General features: G+C 42.4%; 1 protein-coding gene across 1 annotated transcript; it reads right to left on the reverse strand.

Moving 5' to 3' along the window:
• Positions 1-14,444: 14,444 nt before the first annotated feature.
• LOC121752832 (zinc finger CCCH domain-containing protein 18-like) lies at positions 14,445-15,506 on the reverse strand. Its single transcript, XM_042147919.1, has one exon. It carries the CDS (start codon positions 15,504-15,506, stop codon positions 14,445-14,447), a length of 1,062 nt encoding a protein of 353 aa, XP_042003853.1.
• Between the last annotated feature and the right edge of the window lie 697 nt (positions 15,507-16,203).

Raw genomic sequence — 16,203 nt, forward strand, 5'->3', positions numbered from 1 at the left:
CCGACTTAACAAATGGCAACTCAACAATCTTAGCTTCAATTTTCTCCTAGATGAAGTGCTTGTCTACCTCCACATGCTTAGTTCTGTCATGCTGGACTGGGTTCTCAGAAATGCTGATAGCAGTCTTATTATCACAAAACAACTTGCACGGCTTGGATACGTAAAGATCAAGTTCTGTCATGAGCCTTCTTAGCCATACTATCTCAGTGAGACCACTCCTGATTCCTCGGAATTCTTCTTCAACACTTCAGAGTGCAACCACCTTCTGTTTCTTGCTTCTCCAAGTGATAAGATTGCCTCCAACAAAAGTGAAGTACCCGGCAGTGGATTTTCTGTCATTTGGGTTTCTAGCTCAATCTGCATAAGTGAAACCATTAATCTCCAAATGTCCATGTTTCTCAAACAATACTCCATGTTCAGTAGTTCCCTTTAAGTACCGAACAATCCTTAGTGCAGCTTCCCAATGGTCTTCCTGTGGTGAGTGCATAAACTGACTTACTACTCCCACAACATATGCTGTATCTAGCCTAGTATGAGAGAGATAGATAAGTTTCCCTACCATTCTCTGATATCTCCCCCCGTCGGCAAGTCTTGCTCCTTCGAGTATTTGTAGTCCATGATTCTGTATCATTGGAGTGTCTACTGGCTTGCAATCTATCATCCCAACTTCAGCTAGAAGATCAAGAACATACTTTCTTTGGTTGATGAAGATTCCCCGATCTGATCTCAGAACCTTAATCCCCAAGAAATATTTGAGGAGTCCAAGGTCCTTCATTTCAATCTCCTTGAACAAATTTTTTCTTAGTTCACCGATCACTTCTTCATCACCCCCTGTGATGATCATGTCGTCAACATAGATGATAAGACATGTGATCTTCCCATTTTTCTTCTTGATAAACAATGTATGGTCCGAATTACTCTGTTTGTAGTCATATTTTTTCATCACTTCAGTGAATCTTCCAAACCAGGCCCTCAGAGACTGCTTCAAACCATACAATGTTTTCTTGAGTTGACATACTTCCCCCGGCTGAAACTCCTCAATGAACCCAGGGGTAAGAACCATGAATACTGGTTTTGGCAGTTCACCGTGCAGAAATGTGCTTGTCACATCAAACTGGTGGAGGGGCTAATATTTGTTTGCTGCATTGAAGAAGAGAACTCTTACTATGTTGATCTTAGCTACTGGCGAGAAAGTGTCTGCATAGTCAACTCCATACATCTGAGTATACCCTTTTGCCATAAGTCGTGCCTTGTATCTTTCAATCAAACCATTTGGTCTTCGTTTAATTGTAAACATCCATCTACATCCAACGGCTTTGACTCCCTCTGGTAGCTTTCCCTTCACCCAGGTATTATTCTTCATTAATGCTTCATTTCAGTGAACATAGCCTCTCTCCAATGCTTGTGTTTCATTGTCACTTCCTCTGTTTGTGGAATTTCCTCTTCCTCATATAGTGCCGCTTCAAATACTCGTGCCATCTTGGTCAGATTTTCCTGCATAAAGTTTGTCAGTCCACATCTTCTCTTTGCACCAATCTTCTCGGGAGAATATCTTTTCAAGGGAATGCCTCGAGTGCTTCTAGGTGGAAGAATGTATCTCCCAGTGTCACTATCCACAGTGTTATCCTCAACTTCTGCACTGTTAGTAACAACTGTAGTAATCTCCTCAGTTTCAGATTCTTGTGGAGAGGCTTGCTCGGAGGCAATGACAACTGACTCTGTTTGATCCTCAATCAAAGGACTTTGAGGTAGCACAAACCAACTTAGATAGTCCCCAAAATTATGTTTAGGATTTTGCTCCCCCTAACTGCTAAGGTGGTGAGGGTAACAGAATTCGGTTTCCAAGAAATTGCAATTTATGGTGGTGACAATTTTCATAGTGGTTGGGATCAAACCCTAAACCCTACCCTTTCTGGTTTATCCCATACCCTATAAAAATACATTTGGTTGCACAAGGTGAGAATTTGGTTCTCTCCTGTTTAGGAATGTGGACATGAACTGTACACCCAAAAACTTTTGCTGTCATGCTTCAGATTTGTGTTTCAAAAATTGCAATTTAGGAATGTGGACATAAACTGTACACCCAAAAACTGAGTTCGAATCATATGGAAGAAAACTGAGTTCTAAAAACTGTGCCACAGCTAAGCCTCTTCTTTCGTGGATCTGTGAGCCAGCATCGCACTGCCATGTTGAGCTACCCCATCCACGTGGTAGAGTCCTTGGTTCTCCGTGCCACGCCCAACGATCTTCCTCGTCCGAATATCCTGTAAAATACAAAAACTCGGGTGCATTAGGAGTGTACAGTTCAACTCTCTTGTTACATGACTCACTGACATCAATCTCTGAGATAAACTCGGAACAAATAAGTAGTTTGACAAACGAAAATTTGGAGAAATCTTTATAGTTCCAGTCCCGACCAATGTAATCAGTTCCCCATTTGCAGTTCAAATAAAAGTCTTAGTAATTTCTCCAAAGTCAATAAAATCAGCTCTTTTGGGAGTCATAGTATCTGTGGCCCCACAATAAAAAATCGGAATTGTATCATTTTTTGGGGCCAAGTCGGAATTACCAATTTTCGTTAGTGACTAATCACATTTAAACAGAGAATTTAGGCAAACTAGGAGGATTTAATTGCAAAATAGAAGAGTTGTTAGGGTGTGGTTAGTAGGTGACCAAAACCTTTACCTCATGTGAATTCGCCGCTTCCCAATTTATCGTCTCCCTTGCTCCGGCTCTCTCCACAAATTTTCAACCTGGATTCCACCACCTCCGCCGCCGCCGTTGCCACTGCCACCACCAGCGGTGATTTCTGGATGATTGGTGTTGTTCAGTTTGTTTCCTTCACCAATTTCTCCTTCTCGCGGTGTGATTTGGCATTCTGCCACTGTCCTGTTTCTGCGATATTGGTGGCGGCGAACTTCGCCTGAGCTCGTGCCCTCTGCCTCTCGTCCCACCATTCCGGGTATCCCACCCGTAGGAAGCAATTCTCCCTTGTGTGCTTGTTTTTCCCACAGTGGGAGCACAACAGTTTGCTCGTCTAGTTTTACTCCGGTTTGGTGAGTGGCTCCTTCGGCAGGTGGCGGTCGCGGTCCGTTCCGGTTATTCGGTCGCTCTCTTTGCGCTCCGAATCCGTAACCTATCTCCCCCGATGATGCATCGGCGCTTCCTACGCCAGAGGTGTCTCCGGTGAGTGGAGAGGACGCCGGTGGCATGATTTTCCGTCGATCTGCCCCTACTTCACATATCCGTAGGACTCTTTGACTGAGGGGTATGGCTCTAGTTTGAGGATGTCCCGCCGGACCCCGTCGAATTCCTCATTCAATCCGGTGAGAAATTTGATCAACCGTTTCTCATTCAAGTGTTGCCGGAATTGCCTGATCCCTTTGTCACAGCACATCACCGATGATTTTTGGCTTCTGTCGACAGTCACCCACAAACCTTGGATTCGACGGTAATAAGTTTCGAGATCCAAATTCCCCAGTCTAATTGAGATTACCTTGTCTTCCAGGTCATATATGAGGTACAGCTCCGCCTTTCTCTCGAGGGTTATTGCTAGGTTGTCCCACAGTGCTTTGGACGTCTGGTGGTGGGCGAAATCGGCTAGAATATCGGTTTCAATATTATCGACGATCCATGAGAAAATCACTAGGTCAGTCTCCTCCCAATCGCGGTATCCCTTGCTGTCCGGTTCTGGTGGTTCGTCAGTGATATGGGAGTATCCCCTCCTACTCTCTATCACGACCTTCATCAGTCGCGACCACAACGGGTAGTTCTTCCTGTTCAATTTGAACACCACAGTAACATTCCTGGTCGTTCTTAGTCTGGATGATTCGGTTGTTGGTTTCTCCTCCTCTGAGTCTGACATATCTGTGTATAAGGGTAGGGATTGGTTTCTGTGTTTGATTTTAGTTTCTTGGCCGAGAATTGGAACATGCTATGATGAAATTTTTCTGAGCCAGAATTCCTCCTGCTCTGACGCATGAAGAAATGAATTGGGAGATCTAATTGTTGTAATATTATTGCTTGAATGTTAAGTACAGAGACTACAACCTTTTATAGGCAAATGACCAATTTGCATATGGTAATACAATCAAGGAGATCCTATTCTATTTACAGAGTATGATCGATTAGAATAAATCATATTAATGCTATGATTTCTTTCCAACAAAAACAAAAAAAGTAGATAGAAGATATGGAAGGAGTTATAACCAAACACATGTACTATTACAGAAGATAAAAAATTATAGACAACAGCTATGAAAAATGTATTTCCATTACAAGTCATTTAATGAAAAGTAGGTTTTTCTAGTTTTTCTAAAAGGGCAAATTCTTAACTTCCTCACAACTATTTCAATCCAGAAAACGAGGGAACAAAGACAGATCTAGATCATCTATCTCGGTGCTAAAACCCTCTGCCGCTTTCTGAAGGTGCCTGATCACCTCGCTTTCTTCTGTGGCGGAGGCAAGCAGTGCTACACGATATGCATTGAAGGATTGGAAGCGTCAATTCTCAAAGAATCGAGGTTGCGCAACTTGATTTCCGACTGTTTAATGGAGGCGCGGTGGTGTTTTAGGGCGGCCCTCGGCCATGTTGAGGAGCCTCTCTTGATATATAGGGTTGCTTCACATCATCATTTCCCGCACTTTTTGAGTTCGCTCTCTTCATGATCTCTCTCTTGACTATGAATAACTATAATCATTGTTGAGAGTGTAATTAATTATGGTGAGTGTGTAATTTTTTTTAATTAGTATCTCACACTAGTATATAGAAATAACTGATTATAAGATGAAATCCTTACCTTCCACATCTCCTGCGATTCATTATGCTCGCGAATCAGGACTACCCGCATGCCTTGTGATCGTTGTGCGATTGTAAGGTTACTTCGATCATCGATATTTGGGTACACTTCCACCTTTGTGCCTCTCCTGAGATTTCTTGAAGTATTTACAACATCTTCATCTTCCTATAATAAAAAAAATAAAGTATATCTTATATATACAACTTTGTTTACTCAGAAGCTAACCATTTCCACAAAGATGGAATTTAATTGAACAAAAAGTTTATGTTTATTACTCCCTCTGTCCCACAATAAGAGTCACATTTTGCCATTTCGGTTCGTCCTACAATAAGAATCACATTTCATTTTTACATTTCATAAATGGTAAGTAGGTCACACATTCAACTAACTCACATTATTATATTTTAAATAACCAGATCTGAATTTGCTATTTAAAGTATAAACATTATTACTGTAAAGATATAATGTGACCTTAAATTTATAAGGGCACATGGATCATTTTTCCTAAATACTTAGTCTTAATCACCATTTTATACAAGTTTATTAAAAATAATATTAATATGAATATATAAAATGACTCGGATTAATTATTCATATCAATTAATTAATAACTGAAAAGGCTAAATAAATTAAAAATTCTAGTGAAATCCTACTCACAAGAAATTAAAATTGAAGGAAAACAAATAAAATCAAAGAATTAAAAGTTGAGACAGAAAATGAGACATGGAAAATGGAACACATCAAATTCCAAGTCTTTTTTTTGTAGGAAATAAACTCGATTTTTAGATCTCTCTTCTTACAAAAAAAGACCTTCACCGCTTCGATGTTCCTAACGGGACTTAGGATAAGGATCCTATATCAGAACAATCATCAAATAAGATCCCAAAATACACAATCTGATAGAGAAAGGGAGAGATGCATACGTTTTCGGATGTCATTTGATTGAATAAAGTGAACTGTTTGAGTTTGAGAGAGAGAGGGAGAGATGAGTGAAATTTGTGTCGTTTCAGACTGCATTTATAGAGGCTTTTGCAACCCTAATAACCTTTTTGGCAGTTAATGCTCAAAATCAGAATTAAATAACCCGATCTGAATTTGTTGTTTCAAGTATAAAAATTATTACTGTAAAGATATAATGCAACCTTAAATTTATAAGGGCACATGGATTGTTTTTGCTAAATACTTATTATAATGGTCTTAATCACCACTTTACAAGTTTATTAAAAATAAATTTAATAAGAATATATACAATGACTCAGAATTAATTATTCATATCAATTAATTAATAATTGAAAAGGCTTGATAATTAATTATTCATATCAATTAATTAATAACTGAACAGGAAAAATAAATTAAAAATTCTAGTGAAATCCTACTCACAAGAAATTAAAATTGAAGGAAAACAAATAAAATCCAAGAATTAAAAGCTGAGACCGAAAACGAGACACAAAAAATGGGACACATCACATTCCAAGTCTTTTTTTAAGGAAATAAGAATGATTTTTAGATCCTCTTCTTACAGAAAGAGACCTTCATTGCTTCGATGTTCCTAAACGGACTTGGAATAAGGATCTCATATCATAACACACATCAAAATAAGATCCCAAAATACACAATCTGAGAGAGAAAGAGAGAGACGCATACGTTTTCAGATGACATTTGCTTGAATAATGTGAACTGTTTGAGTTTGAGAGAGAGAGGGAGAGATGAGTGAAATTTGTGTAGTTTCAGACTGTATTTATAGAGGCTTTTGCAACCCTAATAATATTTTTTGCAATTAATGCTCAAAATCTGAATTAAATAACCAGATCTGAATTTGTTGTTTCAATTATACACATTATTACTTTAAAGATATAATGTGACCTTAAATTTATAAGGGCACATGGACCGTTTTTGCTAAATACATGTTATAATGGTCTTAATCACCATTTTATACAAGTTTAAAAAAATAATGTTAACAAGAATATATACAATGACTCGGATTAATTAGTCATATCAATTAATTAATAACTGAAAAGGCTTAAAAATTAATTATTCATATCAATTAATTAATAACTGAAAAGGCTAAATAAATTAAAAATTCTAGTGAAATCCTACACACAAGAAATTTAAATTGAAGGAAAAAAAATAAAATCAAAGAAATAAAAGTTGGGCCGAAAATGAGACACGGAAAATGGAACACATAAAATTTCAAGTGTTTTTTTTGTAGGAAATAAGTAGGGATGTCAATCGGGCCAGCCCACCAGTTTTCAGGCCAACCCTACTCGCGCTGCGGGTCAATCGGGTGCAGGCTAATCGGGTTGTGATTTTTTCAGGTTATAAAATTTCAACCCTAACCCTAAAAGCTCAGATTTCAGGCTAGCCCAACGGGTTAATCGGATTGCTACCGATAAAATTAGCATGCGATCAATCCAATAAATAATGACGAAAATTAGTTATATTTATAGAATATAAAATATTTAACTATGAAAAATTTGAGATACATACTTAAACTCGAACAAAAACATAATCAAACACTAATATTTGAGCTTTGTGTAAAATAAAACATAAATTTAAATATTTTAAAGCATGTTTTAGAAATTTAAATATTTTTTAATGAATTTAAAGTTTCTAAGTTATTTATTTATTATTGTACTAATAAAAATTTAATATATAATTTGTATATTGAATATAAAATTGAAAGTTATTTTTTTAGTTATCCATATTGTAAAAATAATCAATGAAAGTTTCCAATTAGGAGTAAAAAAAACTGAACAATAGAAAATTTATCGGGTTTTCGGGTCCGATTCTAACGGGTTGCGGGTTAATCGGGTGCGAGTTAATAGGGTTGTAATTTTTTCGAGCTAGAAATTTTCAACCCTAACCCTATAAATTTGGCGGGCTATTCGGGCCAGCCCACGGGTTGCAGGCTGCATTGACATCCCTAGAAATAAGCATGATTTTTAGATCTCTCTTCTTACAGAAAGGGAACTTCACTGCTTCGATTGTTCCTAAAGGGACTTCGAATAAGGATTCCATATCATAACACACACCAAAATAAGATCCCAAAATACATAATCTGAGAGAGAAAGAGAGAGATTCATACATTTTCAGATGTCATTTGCTTGAATAAAGTTAACTGTTTGAGAGAGAGGGAGAAAGATGAGTGAAATATGTGTATTTTCATACTATATTTATAGAGGCTTTGGAACCCAAATAATCTTTTTTGCAATTAATGCTCAAATTCAGGCAAAAAATATTTGTATTCTCACTTTGATTACAGTTTATTGAGCATCGCTTGTGCTCCCATCAATCCATTGGCTTTTACTCTAATAAATTGGTGCGGTGAATGATGGTTGCGACTGGCAGCACGGATTCACGTTTGGATGGGTTAGGGAAGGCCACCAGAGATTTGGAAAAATGGGTCGATTCCGCCAATGCATCAATTGGCGAACTGAACGCACAAATCACAACGATTCGACTCAGCTAATGACGATCCTTGTGGAGTTGCGAGCGAACAAATCTGATCCCAAAACGAGACCCACCAGCACAGATTCCATCGACGGTCTGGAGTCCAACACGACTGCCTCCAGGGGGTGCGCATCGTTGACTATGCCCACGTTTGATGGCTCAGAGGCCATCGTTTGGCTAGCTAGGGCGGAGCAGTTCTTTTTGGTTCAAAATAATCCACCGGAATATCAGGTGAAGATGGCCATGGTGGCACTGGCAGACCCAACCCTACCTTGGTACCAGCTATTGATCAAATGCGTCCCCACACACTATCATGGGCGCAGTTTCTCCAGGAGCTTATGAACCGGTTCGGAAACAATGGAGCTCTTGACGAATATGAGGCGTTTAGGGCGGTCCGCCACACCGGAACTCTCGCCGAGTTCGTGGCAGCATTTGAAGCTCGTCTTGCTCAGGTCCGGGATTTGGCCTATTACCAATATTTGGGTTTTTTCTTGGCCGGTCTCCGATCATAGGTTCGTTTGCAGATGAAGGCGGCCAAGATCACGAACTATGCGGACGCGATGCAGTTCGCATTGGACATCGACCAAATGTCAGGGAATCCTCCATCTGGTTCCTTTCAGCCGCCGCCCACCAGCCCATCACCAGTGACTGTGCCGGCCTCCGGCCAATCTTTCTCGAAAGGGTATTCTCAGTCTAACTCTTCCCGATCGGTGACAGGACCCTCTCGATCTCAGCCAAGCCAATTCCGGCATATGTCTCCCGAAGTTTACAGGAAACACATCGTGAATGGAACGTGTTTCAAATGTGGTCTAAAGTTTGGACCTACCCATCGGTGCCCTCCCAAATATAAAGGACCAGACGATGATACCATTTTCCATGAAACCATCGAGGATTTGGACTCGAAACTAGTTGCAGCTCTCTGAGCTCTCTTTCAACGGATTGGGCCCCCCAGACCTTGAAGCTTTTTGGCGATATCTGTCATCACATGGTCAAGGTGTTGATCGATAGTGGTGCCAGCCACTGTTTCATATCGAACAAGGTGGCGGCCTTGCTCCATCTTCCGGTCACTCCAACTATGCCTTATTCTGTCACGTTCGGTGACGGTTGGAAGGTTCACACAACCGGAATCTGTCACGACGTTTCCCTCTAGCTTGCAGCCGAGAAGTTTGTCATATCTTGTTATGTGTTTCCCTTGCGTAATATCGATGCCATCATGGGTGTATCGTGTTTGGCCGGTTTGGGAACCGTAATGGCAAATTGGCAACATATGACCATGGAGTTCTCGGTCAACGGTCGTCAGTTGTTCCTACATGGTGATACATCCCTGACTCGGCGTGCATGTTCTTCCTGCGACATCGCCGTCTTGGAGGAGGGGGATTCTTGTTGGTTTCTGCGTACTTTGGAAGGCGAAACTAGCACGCAGGCATTCGAGCTGGGCACAAATCCGTCAATGGCAGCTCAATTTCAACTTCGTGATATCATCGCGGCTTTTCCTTCGGTCAGCAGCACCGCATCTGTACTCCCCCAGTGCGCCTGACTGATCATCATATTCCTCTGCAACCGGGATCTCAACCCGTCTCTATCTCAACCCAGAAAGATGAAATGGAGAGACTGGTTTCTGAAATGTTGACGTTCGGCGTTATTCAACCAAGCACAAGCCCCTACTCTAGCCCGGTCCTGTTGGTACGTAAGAAGGACGGGTCTTGGCGATTTTGCATCGACTATCGTGAGCTTAAAGGACCAGGGGTGCGTAGGTGTCGTTCAAGCAAGGATATATCCTACTGGTCAGGATAGAGATCTTAACTAAGCCTAGACCTTGGTTTCAAAGATTCCTCAACCCACTCCTACTGATCAGTATAGTGGTGATAAGGGTCGAATCCCACAGAGATGGTGCGTTTAAACTACCGCGGTGATATTTGGAAAGGTTGGTTAGCTACCACGCTTGGGTTGAGTCTCTACCTAGGCAAGAATTTAAAGGTAATCTCCTACTGACTAGAATGGGGGAGAAGTGTAGAGTTGCAGCTGTGTACGTGGAAATGGATAATCATGGTGTAACAGAAAATATTCGAAAAGTACTGGGTTTCTATTTTGGGCCAATCGGAATATCAGAAGGCAGTGGTAGTTGTGGTGACTAGGCTGACAGATCTGCACGGTACAAACTAAAGGTGAAGGACAAAAGGCAAAAAGCATCTAAAAAGCAAAAGTGGTCCCCAACTATTGACATGGACATCATCTTCTTTAACAAACATAACTAAAATCAAATGAAAACTTCAGATTCAGCGCGCAAAACACAGAAATGACGACTCACGAACACAGATCCACAAATAAGAATCCCAAATCTGAAATCAAACTCCGAAACTGAAACTCCGCATACTGGACAACATGAACACAAATCGAAACTAAAGACTAGACTTTGCATGCAACGATTTACTTCACAATCAAACAGTACCAGATTATACTAACTTCGAGAAAATTACGACGACACAGAAACGAACGATTTAACACTTAAAAAACAACCAAAAACATTAGATCTACTAACTAGGCAGAAAAGAAAGAAAGCAGCTCAACAAACTGAACAGAAATCAACTTCATAGCATTAAACATTGTTCGGATCTTCAACAAAATACTTCAAAGCAGTGAAATTCAAAAGCAGCAAAGATCCAACGTAAGGAAAATGCAAGTAAATTAAACTACGAAAGCGAAATAAAAGTGTTTTGCCACTCCGGGCGATGGAACTCCTAAACTATGATCTTGCTGACTGGAATAAGGATGACTGGTACTCCGGGAGCTTCTAGAACTCATGTGATCATGTCTGTGGCGAGGTAAGAATCTGGACTAGGCTGGAAAAACTGGAATTACCGAGAGAGAATTCTACCTAAGGTTGATGGTGGTCATGATCCTTCCTTTCTCTCTCCAAGTGGCTTCCTTTTATAGGGAGGCTTACCCTTGATTTTAGGGTAAAACCTTGTGGTGAGATGACTTCTTTGCCCTTAATTGTGGTTGATCAGTCCCAGCTATCCTTCTTCTCTATCTCGAGCCATTTTTGCATGTATACTGGTCAGTACGTAATCGTCCTGACGCCCGTTTCACCTGAAGTATCTGAAGCTTTGCCTACTTACTAGAACACTCAACCTGCACGCTTAAGCAACTTGTTTTGCAGATAAAGTTCAAATATGCACATCATACTGACCAGTAACCAAGGCCTAGAATACGACTTATCAAACTGCTCAGACTTACCACATGCTTGTCCTCAAGCGTGAAGAACAAACAAAAGAAATAAGTCGAATTCTAGCCTGGTTACTTCCCTGACCGACTCTACCTAAACTAGACTCTATACTACGACGCAAAGAAAAACACTTGAACAAACATAGAAAAAAAAACACACAAACAAACATAAAAAGACTAAAACACAAAGATCGGGCTATATTTTCAACCATCCCTCCCATCGGGATCAGGTGCAATCCGGCCTTAGACAGCCTTGAAATTCTGACGCCCCCCTTTTCTTTCCTAGTCAGTATATCCGCTTGTCAAGATCGCCCACACTCTCGGCCGAACACTAGGTTCACTCAGTCACTCATACCTCACCAGGAGTATTAGGACTGTTCTCTCTAATTGTTGGACCACAAAATGCTTCGGACATAGATCTCACGTGCAGCGACTGAAGGACTTAAAAGCTTGTAAATGGGCTATTGGCTTGTAATGTTTTGGGGTGGATGTTCCTAAGGCTCTAGGTTCAAAATTTCTGCTTCATTGAGGTGGGGGAACTGTGTGCATTTGGGCTCTTGGTTGTTGCTTCTCTTGGCTGGCGCTTCTGGCTATGATCTCCAACTGGTCAGTAGCTTCTTGTGGCTTCGCCACCCTTATTCCTTCTTCATTTTTTTTTGTGGCCGAGTTTTTTTCTGACCATTTTCTTCATATTCTTTCTTCTTCTCTTTTTTTCTTTTTCCCCCGTGGCTTCGCTACCCTTATACCTTCTTTTTGGGCCTGGGATGACTCCCTGACCGATTTTCTTCCAAACTTTCTTGTCCAGCTGGATTCTGCTTTCTTGTACACCCTTCTAGCCAGTAAGCTTCATTCGCTTCATGCCTTGCACACACACAGTCCCAGTGGCTAGGGGTATTTATCTGGGTATAAAGAGTTAGAAAAGAGGTTCTAAAGGTGGTTTTTGTTTTGGGGGGGGGGGGTTTCCTACTGCCTTCAGTGTTGCTACACGCAGTCACTTCACCCTAGGCACCCTGTGGCAGCCACTCTTTTCTTTTCTGAATTAGTGGAAAGTGGTTCCACTTTAGGCTTTTTTTGTTTTGGCTCTAAGTGTGGGCTTTTCTTTCATACTCGCATCATCTATCCTGGCTAGGAGGTATTAAGGAGGGTGGTTTCTGTTTCCAGCATGTCGTATCTCCCTCAATTCCCCTCACCGTCAGCTCAGGACAGTTGAGTTTTAAGCCCAATCAACACACAAAAGAAAAAAAACTAGACCTAACAAGACACTAACACAAGCACAAACACAAACCACACATATACACATACATCATATTGGCCATTGCGTCCCCCCTCCCACTTCACAAGTGTCTGCCCTCAGGTAAGGCTGTGAAGTGGAAAAGCTAATGGCCAGTATGATGGACACATAGACAAACAGACAAAAACAACATATTAAAACTAAAACTTCTCACACTTAGACTATGGAATGGGCTAAGTGGGAGAGTTTGAAAACCTAAACAGAAACCAATAAACAAAACACACATATATACAAAACTCCTCACACTTAGGCCATGCAATGGGCTAAGTGTGAGCCAACATGCTTACGAAAAAGAAAACAGAAAACACAAACACATGCGCCAAAAAGACAAACCCTTAACTTCTCACACTTAGACTATAAAATAGGCTAAGTGTTATGAATGGGGTTTGCGCACAAACAGAAATTATACTACCTAAAAGCACAGAAAACAATAAAAATACGAAACACTAAAAACTGAAAATAAAAAGAAAACTAACTGGTCAGGTGGGGTGGTGGTCACTTGTTCCTCCTGCTCCTTCGCGGGGCAGGTTGTGGTGCAGGTGGTTCTTGCGGTTGCTCCTCCTCATTCTCGGACTGTTTTCCAACCTCACCTGCCTCTGCTCCTGCGCTGGTGTTCCCTGGGCTGCCGTCGCTCTCCCGGCTGGTATAGTTCCTTCTCCCATCGCGTAGAAACGTGGTATGCCCTGCCTCATGTAAACGGTGTTCGTTCGGACGAACAATGGTGTATCAAAGAGGCCGGGAGGGTCGACCAATGTCAAGGGGGATAAGTCCTCTCCCTCCGAGATAGCTATGTTGTTCCTGACAAAAACTTCCAATATATGGCAGAAGGAGAGGTTCCTCGCTGGGTGGGTGGCAATTAAATGGCATTGGTAGGCGGTCCAAAAACCCAGATGTAACTTTCTTCCGTGCTTGGCGCACCAGAGAAGGTATAACTCCGTCATCGATGTCCTAACAGCGGAGTTCGACTGCCCCAACAAATTGAAGTCCAAGTGAAGCTGGACTAGGCGTAGGATTGGGTTATTGAAATGGATTGAGCGAGAGAGAGTGGATGCAAATTCTCCAGAGACTGGGTGAGTTAACTCCTCCCATGCCTCCTGGGGCTCAAATTCCACATGTCTGTGGGGAATTCCCCGCTCCCTACTTCTCCACTCAGGCCCTATGGCCTCTCCTAAACTACACATTCCCAATCTGACCGTCCACTCAATCAAGCTCATGCTCACCTCTCTTCCGAATACCCTAAAGGTTATGACTCTTCAACCAGATCCGTAGTGACCTTGAATCTAAAGGTAGTGAAAAACTCATTTGCCAGCCTTATAGGTATACTCGGATCCCCATTCTCCAACAACCAATCAAATCCCAACGCACGCAAATGCAACAAGAGAGTCTCACGGGAATTCAATTCATCAAGTGCTGGGAAAAAGAGTACCTTCCCACTCTTAATCTGCTTGTTGTCGTCCTTGTCATCAAACGCATCCTGAAGCTTTTTAGTGCTGAAGTGCTTCATGTCTTCTATTAGCTCGTCAATGAGCTCCACCTTCCGACCCTGGTACTTCAATCTTTCCACGGGAGGATGCATCAACTCTCGATGGTTGTGTGGGAGCTGCTTCTCCCCATACTCCTCGTCCTCTAGGGAGACGTCGCTTTCTAACCCCAATTCTTCACTCGCGGTATACTCACTGTCACTCGGCTCCTTTCGGCGCGGTGGGGCTCTCTGATCTGACTCTGTGATGGCGATGCTTCTTACTGCTTGGTTTCTTCTTAACAGGGGCTTTCCCCTTCCTTTTCCTCTCCTTGCGGTATCTGTCCTCATCTCCGTCTTCATTTTCTTCCGGTCTCTCCTCTGTTGGTGTTGAAGGCTCCTTCTGGGCAGTAGACTGGGTCTCCAAGCGGATATGGGTACTGTCATCTCCTGGCTCTAGGTGCCCTACTGACTCCGATGCGAGGTCCAGACCCTCAGCCATCGTGTCAGTTTCTTCCCTCTGGTCACTCGGCGTGGGTGAGACCACCTCGGTTGCTGTCGAGGCATCTTTCAAGTTGGTAGCCGAAAAGGATTCCTCCCCAGGTTTTGTAGGAGTAGCCATGTGTTCTTCACTAGAGATTTCCAATGCACTTGCTGCCTTGTTTGCTCCTGCCTTGTTGGATGTCCATTTCCAGAGGCATCTTTGCGATACTCTCTTTGGCTTCAGCCGTTCTGCCTTTGGATCACCTTTAAACACCAATTTTCTTTTAACTGCCTTCGGTTTCAATACTGGTGGTACCACCTGCTCTGGTTCTGCTGGTTGTACCTCGGTATTCTTCTCCTCGATTTGTGTATCACTCTCCCCTGCTTCTGGCTGGGGAGTCACCGACTTCGGCTCTCCCTCTTCGGTCTGTTTCTCTTCCACCTTGTCTACTGGCTGGTGGGCTAGGCCTTCTGGGTCGTTCCTTGTACCAGCTTCTTCACTCTCTCCTACTGCCTCCGATGCGAGGACCAGACCCTCAGCCATCTTGGAAGTGCCATCTTCCATCCTGGTTACCTCGTTCAAAAGCTCCTCAAACTCCTCATCAGTCATAAGGACTTTTTTTCTGGCCGTTTCATTCAGATATATCCCCTCCCTTTCCATTTCTTTGGGAACGAGTTCCGCTACCGGTGTTCTCTCCGATTCATCTTCTTCCTCCCGGCTCTTCTGCTCCTCGATTGCCTTCCATTCACCTTCCCCTAGGTCAGAGTCACAATAGGCAGAAAGACGGTCAACATCCATTGGTTCGATTTGTTGGCGAGTCGGGGAGGGTTTTGAGGATTCTGATGGTGCGGTCGTCAATGGAGATTTCTTTTCTGGTGGGATTGTTGAGGAAGTTGGAATGGGAGTCGGTGGGTGCACTGTGGGCAAAACATTTGTTCTGGGGTAGGTACTATCGGGGTTCCTCCGGTCATGCTTGATCCGCCTCCGATTTGGTTAAAACCCGCCAACACAGCCGCCCAATCTTTATTTGGGTCCTGCTGCCTGAGGAACTCCGCCAGTTCGTTCAAGGGAATCATCGCCAGAGCCTGAGGAATCGGCTCTTGTGGTTGCGGTTGTGGGTTTGGCGGCCGCTCTTCAGTCGGCGGTTGTATTTCTGGAATTTCATCTCGGAGGTTTGAAAAGGGTCTCACCGAGGCTTGTTTGTTGGCCGTTTTCTTTAAATCTACTTGTTGGGGAAGTGTGTCTGCGGGTAGAAGGTTTTTCTCAGCCTCTCCTCCTTTCTCTAATTCTCCCTCTGGAGATTCCTCTATACTGATTGGTAGCTGAACCCCTGCGGCTCCAATGAATTCTGATTTCTGACAAAAGTTCATAATTGCTCTTTCTATCTCTTCATCAGTCAACCCTTGGCTACTGATCAGATCACACCATGCAGCAGCTTCTATGTCAGCCTGTTCATAAACATCTAAAGCCTGGAGTTTCTCCTGCTATAGTTCGG

The sequence above is a fragment of the Salvia splendens genome, chromosome 10, assembly GCF_004379255.2.
Source record: "Salvia splendens isolate huo1 chromosome 10, SspV2, whole genome shotgun sequence".
Lineage (NCBI taxonomy): Eukaryota > Viridiplantae > Streptophyta > Magnoliopsida > Lamiales > Lamiaceae > Salvia > Salvia splendens.